We start from the raw sequence: 12,051 nt of genomic DNA on the forward strand, positions 1-12,051 counted from the left end.
TGTTTTCCGACGCAGCAGGTTCAAAAGGGTTTGCAGCCATTTTCAACAACCACTGGTTCGCGGGTCCCTGGCCGCCTCAGATTTCTTCCATCCAGAGTTCCATCATATCCTCTCCACTGTTAGAAATCTATCCCATCGTGGCAGCTGCCCAGACCTGGGGGGAGATCTGGAGGAACAAGCCTGTCGTCTTCGTCACGGACAATCAGGCAGTGGTAGAAATCCTCAGCAAAGGTCGCTCCTCTTCCCCACAAATCATGCCCTTTGTCCGCAGATTAGTATGCCTTGCCTTAAAATACAATTTTCATTTTTCATGCAGGTTCATACAGGGTTCAGCAAACACAGCAGCTGATGCCCTCTACCGTTTCAACTTCTCGGTTTTCTTTCAAGTGATGCCAGACGCAGATCTATCAGGGGTCCCTCCACCCGCCGTCGAGACACTGATGATGGATTGAGCAAGCATGTCAGAACTGCCAAGTCACTCATCCATAACTCCTTATCCATCAATACAGCCTTCACACAATTCTCCCTCAGACACCCACAAGGACATCTGGACCAAACAACTTATGTCATGGCATTCCTGGCTTATTGTCACACAGACCTTCACCTATCTTTCAGCACCATCAAATTATACTTTGCAGGGGTTCAACATTTCCTCACCTTAGATTTCCCAGGCAGCCAATCCATATTTTCTTCTCAGGCCATTAAATCCACCCTCAGAGGGATCCAAAAGAGCAGCAACAAGCCGGAGTCCCGCAGGAAACCAGTCACCGGGGCAATGTTCAGGGCTTTTTCCACCTCCCTAGACAACGATCCTTTCGGGCCATACAAAAGCATAGTGATCAAAGCAGCCATGTATCTCTGTTTCTACGGGTTCTTACGGCCCGGGGAATTCACCAGCTCTCCCGGACACGCAGGCCCCACTTCAGACCAGCTGGTCTGGCAGCAGAAGCATTGCACCCTTTCTCTCCCTTCCACCAAAACTTCTCAAGTGGGACCACCAGTCAAAATGATCTACTTCCAGACCTTCAATGAATGGTGCCCGGTTGCCGTGTTCAAAAAGCTTCTCGCCATCTCAAAGGTTTCCACGCCAGGCAGCCCTCTCTTTCCCTTCAACTCCAAATATCTCACGGCTTCACAGTTCATCCATCATATCAGAACTTTAGCTTCCGGACTAGGGTTCGATGCCAAGGCCATCTCGGGACATTCATTTCGCATAGGCGCGGCTTCCGCAGCGTCAAGTCACGGGGTCCCAGCACACGTCATCCAGAAAATGGGCAGATGGCAATCCTCCTGCTTCACGCATTACATCCCTAATCCGCGGGCCGAGATTGCCAAAGCCTTCACCAGCTTAGCTCTATGAGTTCCACCTTTTATATTTCCTACCCATTGACTTTTGCCCCTCATTTAGCTCGCACCCGGCCATGGCTTCCCGCACACCCCAGCCATCTATAGTTGACAGTCATGTCATCCCTTTCCCCTCGGTTCTTCTTCACGGTCTCCCACCGTAGCCAGGACCACAAGTAGTCAAGGCTGAAGCTCAGCCTGCGTTTGTGGGAGGGGCGAAGGAGGCCTATTTAGCACCGCCTCACGCTCCCATCACGGACGCCGCGCTCTCACCCCTCCCACCCGTCCCCTTCTTCACCTCTCTCACCATCAGGCATGCCCCTCATTTAGCTCGCACCCGGCCATGGCTTCCCGCACACCCCAGCCATCTATAGTTGACAGTCATGTCATCCCTTTCCCCTCGGTTCTTCTTCACGGTCTCCCACCGTAGCCAGGACCACAATTTTAATTAGAAGTGCAATGGAGCAAGACGCAACAAACGTATCAAGAGGCGCAGGCATCTAAATAAATTTGGCTCATCTTCTGGCTGGCTGTGTGACAGAACAGTAAATCTATGCCAGCAATGAGCACAGATTTACGCTTTCATTTATGGCAGCTTCTTTCATAAATTATAGTAAATGTGTCAGGCCACTGGAAAGTGCACATCATCCACTAAATCATACTTTTTGGAGCTAAAAAAATGACAAAAGGTGAAAGTTTTGGGCAAAATGCGCAAGAAATGAGCCTGTTGTCAGTCAATGATAAATCCTCCTTATTCTCCCTGCAGATAAAATTTGAAAGATAATTTATATTATTACATTATAAATTGTGGAAAAGACACAAGCACAATTAAACGGGTTTTCTGGGATTTTAATATTGATGACCTATCCCCAGGATAGGTCATCAATATCAGATGGGCGGGGGTCCGACACCTTATCAGCTGGTTGAAGAGAAGGCTGCGTTGCGTGCGAGTGCAGCCTTCCCTTCATTGTTACTTGTATGCCATCGACAGCGCAGCGAAGAGCAGGTGTAATTACAAACTGTCCCCTTCACTTTTATGAGGCGACTCGTTCCTATTCAAGTGTATACTACAGAGCCGTCCCAATGGGACAGCTTGACATTGCCAATCTGATATTGAGGATAGGTCATTAATATTAAAATCATGGAAAACCCCTTTAGGGCTCATGTACACCACTGTTGCCCGGCCGTTCCGTGCTTTGGGGACCACAATTTGCGTTCCCCAATGCATGGGCAACATCATTGTGGCTGCCGCAGACAGATCCAGACCCATTTAACTTGAATGGGTCCGTGATCCTTCCACAACACAAAAAAATAGAACATGTTCTATTTTTTTGCGGTGCGGAGGCATGGAGAGAAACCCCACATAAGCACTCCGCAGGGCTTCGTGTGGTTCCATGCCTCCATTCTGCACCAGACCTTCCAGATTGTGGACTCATTCAAGTGCATGAGCCAGCGATGGACTGGCCATCGGGAGTACCGGGAGAATCCCGGTGGGCCGATCGAATTATGGGCCGCCGGGCCAGGGCCGGCGCCACCCATAAGCAGAGTAGGCCACCGCGTAGAGCGCACTCTGCCTGGGGGCGCCGGCGCTCTGGAGTCCGAATTCCGAGTACTATTAGCCGCCGCCGTGCCACGCCCCCTACTTGTGAGATCCATCCATCTAATTTCCTACTAGCCGCCGCCCGCGTCACGCCCCTACCTGTGATCCATGTCTGACATCATGACTGCTGCGCCTCCTCTGCATTAATGATCTGACTCCTCCTGCTGTTCGGGTGTTCCTAGTTGCCGCCGGATCTTCATAGTGGATGTGCTGCTGCAGCCTGCCCCTGTTAAGTCGATTCAGCGCGAGATCCCGCGAGGCCGGAGGAGGTCACGGGTCTCGCGGGATCTCGCACCAATACACATGATCCATCCTATCGTCATATCCGGGGGGACGTCACAACCGGAAGTGACGACTGAAGGTATACAAATATTACGGGGGTAGGGAAAGAGCACTAGACAAAGAAGACACCCCACAGGAACAGGATCATCAGCGTCAGCGAGCGACACAAGTATGTACGGGGGGGGGGGGACTTTTGGCGGCAATTTCAAATTACATAATGGAGTCTGACTGTGCACTGTCTCTGGGGGCAATATTACTGTATGTGGGGGCACTGGAGGGGCAAATTACATAATGGAGGGCACTGTTTGTATGTGGGGGCAGTATTACTGTATGTGGGGGCAGTATTACATAAAGGAGGGCACTGTATGTGGGGGCAGTATTACTGTATGTGGGGGCAAATTACATAATGGAGGCCGAAAAAGGGGGCGGGTAAAGGGGTGTGGTCAGTGGGCGGAGTCAAGGGGCGGCAAAATTACCTCTTGCCTAGGGTGGCAAAAATCCTTGCACCAGCCCTGCGCCGGGCCGGCCATCAGGGGCAGGGGGGTAAAGCTCCAGTAACAGCAGGGCAGTGTGGGGGCGGCGGCGCTCACTCACTGACGTCACACGCCTGCTCCTCCCACTAGGCGGCGCAGGCGCGTGACGTCAGTGAGTGAGCGCTGCCGCCCGCACTTGTTACTGGAGAGGCTCAGGCTGGAGGCGGGAGCTGAATGAATGTAAGAGCCTGTAAGGTACTGTCTGTAGTAAAGACTAAAGAGATGAGATGAGCGCTGCGCCGCTGCCTGTGTTAAAATTAAAGTTACTGACTGCAGCCGGATCGGATACCGATTTATTAATGTTATAATACTACTGTGATGTGAGTGGCGGGGAGGGGGATCTATGGATGACGGGCCGGCACTGTTATGGAGGGGGATCCGTGGATGGCACTGTTATGGGGGGGGGGGTCTGTCATGTGGATGACACTTATGGGGGGGGGGTCTGTGGATGACACTTATGGGGGGGATCTGTGGATGGCACTGTTATGGAGGGTATCTGACTGTGAATGGCACTGTTATGGAGGGGTATCTGTGGATGACACATAGCATAAGATGCTATATACGGTATGTGTCATCCACAGATCCCCTCCATAACAGTGCCATCCACAGATCCCCTCCATAACAGTGCCATCCACAGATCCCCTCCATAACAGTGCCATCCACAGATCCCCTCCATAACAGTGCCATCCACAGATCCCCTCCATAACAGTGCTATCCACAGATCCCCTCCATAAAAGTGCCATTCACAGATCCCCTCCATAACAGTGCCATTCACAGATCCCCTCCATAACAGCGCCATTCACAGACGACCCGCCATAAGTGTCATCCACAGACCCCCCCCATAAGTGTCATCCACAGACCCCCCCCCCCATAAGTGTCATCCACAGACCCCCCCCCATAAGTGTCATCCACAGACCCCCCCCCATAAGTGTCATCCACAGACCCCCCCCCATAAGTGTCATCCACAGATCCCCCCATAAGTGTCATCCACAGATCCCCCCCATAAGTGTCATCCACAGATCCCCCCCCCCCATAAGTGTCATCCACAGATCCCCCCACATAAGTGTCATCCACAGATCCCCTATAACAGTGACTGGAGCAGACCTGCTGATAAACACACCTAGGCCACCACCAGTCAAGGTAAAACTTACAGTTGTCAATAATGTAATGTGGTGTAGTGGGCCATGTAATGTCTTGAGGCCTAAATGGCACAGATGACCACCAAGAATATCTAGAATATCTAAAATTAGCTGGTCAAGTAAAATGTTGCATGAAACAATTATTAAATAGGTGGCCGACAAAAAGCGGCGGGTTAAAGGGTGTGGTCAATGGGCTGAGTCAAGGGGGGCGGCAAAATTAGCTTTCGCTTAGGGGGGGGTTGGGGGGCCCAGGCCTTGAGCTGTGTAAGGGGCCCCTAAATTTCTGATGGCAGCCCTGGCCACCACCACAGCGTCAGCAACAGCAAGTAAGGTTAACGGCCATCATAGCGCCGAATGCCTTTACACACAACAGTTTGAGGCCGGCGGCTCTGCTCTACAGGCAATTAATGTTATAACACTCCGCTTCGCTCCTGATGAATTGTGGCCCATATGAGCCGGTGATTGTGTGTCTATTTCACGGCTCTCTAGGCAGGGTGTTTGGTATATTCAGGCAGCACATACAATAGCTGACCTGTATACTCAGGGTTTATGACTATCAGTTTTCCTGGCGGATGGGCTGATTGATAGGGCTGAGTGACCACTACTACCTGTGGCTCTTGGCGGATGTATGACCCTCAAGGGGGCCTTATTCACTTGTCAGCAAGCTCATACAGCCCAGCCAGGTTGATCCACACCCTGTACACCTGTGCTGTGCTTGGTTTAACCCTTTGAGCCGTGTTTTGTTTCCTGATCAGCTCATATTAGCACCGCTGTGCTAGCTGTACAGGATCCTTGTCTAGACTCTATTACAGTGGTGTGGATTTATCCCTCTCCTACACCACTTTCTTGGAGTCTGGAAGCCTGATTAGTCACAGACGTGATATTCAGTTCCCCTAATTTATATTAATAAATTCTTTATTATTTTTTTCCCCTCATACGTCTATTCAGGCAGATAATTTTATGTATTACTGGACGTAAAACTTCTTTACTTTATTATTGTGAACATAACAACAAGTGTTACCTATTGCCATTAGGTGTGACTTGCAACAACAAACATGTTAAAACACAAGACTAAACGTAAGGGAGGAGCCGAGAAGTTAAGAGACAAAAAAAGGCAAGCACTTGAGGCAGATGCCACTAAATGTCTAAAATTAGATGCATTATTTGCTGGAACGTCCGCAAAAGCTGAGAGCAGTGCGGGCCTGACTGCTATGGTAAGTCAGACATTATTATTTATTCCTTCTTAAACCACATACAGATTTGTGGACTTTATGGAACATATTTAGCCTACAGTTGTGACTTACTATATGTCTATTCTCAGGCTGGGTCCACAATAGAGGAGAGTGGAGAGGAGAGTGGAGAGGAGAGGGAGCATGAGGCAGACGATGAATGTGAAGACGATAGAGGAGATGAGCAGGAACATGAGTGTAGACAAGAGAGAGAAGTTCTGAAAAAAGACAGAGGATTAGAGAGAGGAGAAGACATAACGCATGAGATAGTAGATGACAGAGGAGATGGAAACAAAGGAGAGAGTGTAATGGCAGCATACACAGATGAAAGTGAAGTCACTGAGGAAAACATAAATTATTACATTCGTCCCCACCAGGAAAATTTAAAGATATTTTTTAATTATCATCCACAACAAACCACAAGTAATCCATTGGTACAGAAAGTGTTCTGTTGCAAGGATGGAACTAATAGAGGGTGGCTTACTTACTGCCAAGAACGCCATGCACTACATTGCTCTGTCTGCATAGCATTTGCCAAGTTATATGACAGATCTCCGTTCATAACTGGTATGACAGACTGGAAACATGTGCATCAGCGCATAGTGGAACATGAAAAGAGCATGGCACACAAAACCTGCGCAGAAGCATACTTCTTAAATGCCTCTAAATGTGACGTTAAACATTTACTTAGTGGAAGTCAGCTGTCCTCACACAGAGAACAAATGAGAAAGAGACGACAAATCTTGGAGCGTGTGGTTGATGTAGTAAAATTGATCGGCAAAAGAGGTCTTAGCTATAGGTCAGGGAATGAGGCTGCATACATGCTTGATGACAGCAATATTGATCACGGCAACTTCTTAGAAATGATACTCCTATTAAGTAAGTATGATGTCTGTCTGAAAGAGCATTTAAAAGAATGCACAGAAAAATCAAAGAAGCTACATCAGACTGGGGCAACAGGCAGAGGTTCCCTGGTTACGTTACTGTCTAAAAGAACCATTAATTCTGTTATTGACACTATTCAGCACCTTATTCAGGAGACCATTGTGAGAGACATAAAAAATGCCGTAATGTTCTCTGTGCAGATTGACACCACACAAGACATAACCTCACAAGACCAGTGTTCTATTGTGTTGCGATATGTAACGGACACCATTCATGAAAGGCTTATCAGCATTGTCAAGTGTAAGGAATCCACTGGACAACATTTTGTGGATATTGTTGCAGAGCTTGCGGATAAGATCAATTTGGACTTGAGCAAGTGCATCGGACATGCTACAGATGGTGCCTCTAACATGCAAGGCCGCTACAAAGGCTTTTCTGCTCATATGTCCAAATTTTCACCAAATCAAGTGCATGTTTGGTGCTATGCCCATGTGCTTAACCTAGTTCTGGCTGACACAACCCAAACAGTAATTCAATGTGGATCACTTTTTACAGTGCTTAATGACATTGCAGTGTTCTTTCGAGAGTCGTATAAAAGGATGAATGTGTGGGAAAGTAAGAGCCAAGACAAGCACCAGAGACGACTCTCACTAATTGGAGAGACACGGTGGTGGGCCAAGGATAACGCTCTCAGGAAAGTATTTGGATCATTTGCAAATCCAGACAATTGTCTCTATGTAGATGTCATTCTTGCATTGACAGCAATACAGGAAGACATTACCATAAAAACAACTGCTCGCATTCAAGCACGAGGATTTGTAGAAGCTCTGCTCAAGTATGAGATGATACTTACGGCACAAACCTTCCTCAGGATATTCGAGAAGACTTCACCACTGTCCAAATATCTTCAGACACAGGGGATGGATATACTGTCTGCTCATAGAATGGTAATGGCAACACATGAAAGTCTTAAAAAAATGTCAAGAGATTTTGCCTCAGTTAGTGCAGCTGCAAAGAAATTTGTTCTTTGGGCAAATGAAAAATTGCAGGAGCAGGACAAAGAGATAGAACTGGAAGTTCAGTCTACATTGCCATCACAGAGAAAAAGGAAGAAGAAAACCATGCCTGGAGAGATTGCTCATGCTGAAACGATCACAAGTCCAGAAAAGGCTTATGAAGTGACCGTACACAATCAAATAATGGACACAGCTACAGAGACATTGCACAGAAGGTTTCTGAGTCATGGAACACTCTATGCTGACCTTGCATTTCTGGACCCAAGAAACTTCACTCAGTTAAAGTCCTCGTCTATTTCACCACTGATGTTCCAAGAACTTAGCAAATGTCTGTCAAAGTTTGACAGCGAAGCAAGTGCTGAGAATCTACAGTGTGAATTAAGCAGTTTTGCTCTTCAGTGGGAAAGATTAAAAATGTCTCCACTAGATGAATACAAGGTGAAAACATTGGAGAATGAAAGTGAAGATGAGCAGGTCGAAGTCCAATGTAAGAAGTGTTCCTCCTGTAAAGAATGCCCACTGTGTTGCTACCAGATTCTCAGGAGGTTCAATATAATGTCAAATGCCTACCACCTCCTAGGTCTTGCATACCAGTTCCTACTCACCCTGTCCATCACTCAGGTTGCTTGTGAACGTACATTTTCAACACTCAAGTTCATCAAAACCAGACTCAGATCCAAGCTGTCACAAGAGCATCTGGAAGCTTTTATGTTGATGTCCACAGAAAAGGACATCCTCTGTTCTCTTGACTCTGATGTGATCATTGACAAAGTTGCAGAGAAAAGTGAATTATTTTCTAAGCTTCTGCTATAGGCCCTACCAGTGATTTTGAACATTTTTGGGTGGTTAGCCGTTTATACTGCCTTGTTAATTGTATGTTGGCGTGGATTTTTCGCTGTCTTTTTATGTTTGTGATTCCCACAAGTTATTGGTTGAACTGTTTCTTGTTGTTATATTTAAAAATAAGATGTTATTTATAACTGTTTTCCTTATTTATTACACCCGCCATTGAATGGAGTGTAACTTACACATGTCATTCTAAAGGCATCTGTAATGTTGGCATGCATTTTTTTTTTTCTAAATTAAGAGTAAAAATAAAAAACCTGTTTATACTTACAGTGGAATGTTTTTACTTATGTTTTTTTTTGAGTGTGTTTGGGAAAAATAAAGTGGGCCGGTCTGGCTGAAGTCCAGGGCCACTTTATTGTCCCAGTCCATCCCTGGCATGAGCCCTTAATGATATAGTATTATAAGGCTTCTCACAGGTGTGTACATGACAGTGATACTCTGTATTTGTAACAGCTTTGACCCAGACCCTCGCAGGCGATACACCTTCTGGACATTTGTCTGTGGCAGCACGTTCCTGTGGCTATCCATGTATGGGGTCCATCAAGCACAGGTTCAGCGCTACATATCCTGTAAAACGGAAAATACAGCTAAACTGTGAGTAATCCATTCTCAAATTAAAGTGGGCCTGTTAGTTCTCCAGACATGTCTTATTTTAATAAATGCTTGTATTATTCCTGAAATAACAATCCTGGCGCCTTTTTTCTTAGAACTGTGCATTGTAAGTGAGTAATGCACTGGATGGTATCAACTGGGGATGTGTACTTACAGATTATGATGAGATACACCCTTTTGACAAGATGAATGATAACACCCAGTTGTCTATCTATTAATGTATATTCAGAAGGAACGGCACAGTGCTGACTTATGAGAAAAGATGCTAAAGAATTGTTGTGTCACATGTCAGGAGAGCTGACACATCCTCTGTAATTATAAATTATTGTAGATGTTTTAATTTCCTACAGTTGTTTGTGTGAAAAGTAACTTAAAAGGGATAAACCATCAATGCCTGACATCACAGTGCCATAGGTGCTATGCGGATGGTGCTAATAACTTATATCTACAGTAATTTGGTAGGCAAATAGATATTTTATTAGAGGTTATCCAAGGACCAGTCCCTGTTACCTCAGACATTTATTAGGCCTTCTTAGGCTACCTGCAGACGTTGCGGATTACACACTTTTTTCGGCGCAGATTTTTGTGTGGAAAAACCACAGCATATTATAGTATCAGAAAAGAGAATGTGATTTAACAAATCTATCTCATGTACACTTTGCATATTTTTTCTGTGCGGAAACTGACCTGCTGTTCATATTTTGAAATCGGAGCAAATGTGCATCGAAATTCGCAAGTAATAGGTGGATTTTGATGCAGAAACGTGTCTCACCATGCCTCATATAGTGAAGTAGAACATTGCATGTAAATGCAGCTGTGTCCTTCACTGAAGCAGCAGCTGACTCTCAGGAAAGAACGCTTCCTTCCTGACAATTGGCTGCAGAATGGTTTTGTCTAAATCCACCTTAGGCCTCATGCACACGACAGTATTTTTTCACGGTCCGCAAAACGGGGTTCCGTTGGTCCGTGATCCGTGACCGTTTTTTCGTCCGTGGGTCTTCCTTGATTTTTGGCCGTGCAGAGCCAAACGGATCCGTCCTGACTTACAATGCAAGTCAATGTGGACGGATCCGTTTGACGTTGACACAATATGGTGCAATTGCAAACGGATCCGTCCCCCATTGACTTTTAATGTAAAGTCAGGAGTTAATATACCATAGGATCGGAGTTTTCTCCAATCCGATGGTATATTTTAACTTGAAGCGTCCCCATATCCATGGGAACACCTCTATGTTAGAATATACCATCGGATTTGAGTTAGATCGTGAAACTCATATCCGACAGTATATTCTAACACAGAGGCGTTCCCATAGTGATGGGGACGCTTCAAGTTAGAATATCCTACGAACTGTGTACATTACTGCCCCCTGCTGCCTGGCAGCACCCGATCTCTTACAGGGGGCTGTGATCCGCACAATTAACCGCCCAGGTGCCGCACCTGAGGGGTTAATTGTGCGTATCATAGCCCCCTGTAAGAGATCAGGTGCTGCCATGCAGGAGGGGGCAGACCCCCCTCCCTCCCCTGTATTACATTCATTGGTGGCCAGTGCGGCCTCCCTTCCCCCCCCCCTAATTAAAATCACGTTCCCCCATCATTGGTGGTCAGTGCGGCCTCCCCTCTCCCCTCCCCTAATTAAAATCACGTTCCCCCATCATTGGTGGCCAGTGCGGCCTCACATCTCCCCCCCCCTAGTTAAAATCACGTTCCGAATCCCCCATCATTGGTGGCCAGTGCGGCCTCACATCTCCCCCCCCCCTAGTTAAAATCACGTTCCCCCATCATTGGTGGCAGTGGAGAGTTCCGATCAGAGTCCCAGTTTAATCGCTGGGGCTCCGATCGGTAACCATGGCATCGAGGACGCTACTGCAGTCCTGGTTGCCATGGTTACTTAGCAATTTTTAGAAGCATTATACTTACCTGCGATGTCTGTGACCGGCCGGGTGCTCCTCCTACTGGTAAGTGACAGGTCTGTGCTATAGGCAATGCGCCGCACAGACCTTTCACTTACCAGTAGGAGGAGCGCCCGGCCAGTCACAGACATCGCAGCTCGCAGGTAAGTATAATGCTTCTAAAAATTGCTAAGTAACCATGGCAACCAGGACTGCAGTAGCGTCCTGGTTGCCATGGTTACCGATCGGAGCCCCAGCGATTAAACTGGGACTCCGATCGGAACTCTCCACTGCCACCAATGATGGGGGAACGTGATTTTAACTAGGGGGGAGAGGTGAGGCCGCACTGGCCACCAATGATGGGGGATTCGGAACGTGATTTTAACAAGGGGGGGAGAGGGGGGCCGCACTTTCCACCAATGAATATAATATTGGGGAGGGGGTCTGCCCCCTCCTGCCTGGCAGCACCTGATCTCTTACAGGGGGCTATGATACGCACAATTAACCCTTTTAGGTGCGGCACCTGAGGGGTTAATTGTGCGGATCACAGCCACCTGTAAAAGATCGGGTGCTGCCAGGCAGGAGGGGGCAGTCATGTACACAGTTCTCAGTATATTCTAACTTGAAGCGTCCCCATCACTATGGGAACGCCTCTGTGTTAGAATATACTGT

General features: G+C 47.2%; 1 protein-coding gene across 1 annotated transcript in view; it reads left to right on the top strand.

Moving 5' to 3' along the window:
* Nucleotides 1-12,051, top strand: part of LOC120990911 (sodium/iodide cotransporter-like) — a 63,893-nt gene that overhangs the window by 27,600 nt on the left and 24,242 nt on the right. The window contains exon 7 of the mRNA XM_040419797.1: nt 9,331-9,471. Coding sequence (XP_040275731.1) covers nt 9,331-9,471 — 141 coding nt within the window. The remainder of the gene's footprint in view (nt 1-9,330; nt 9,472-12,051) is intronic.

Source organism: Bufo bufo, chromosome 2 (assembly GCF_905171765.1).
Source record: "Bufo bufo chromosome 2, aBufBuf1.1, whole genome shotgun sequence".
In the NCBI taxonomy this organism is placed as follows: Eukaryota; Metazoa; Chordata; class Amphibia; order Anura; family Bufonidae; genus Bufo; species Bufo bufo.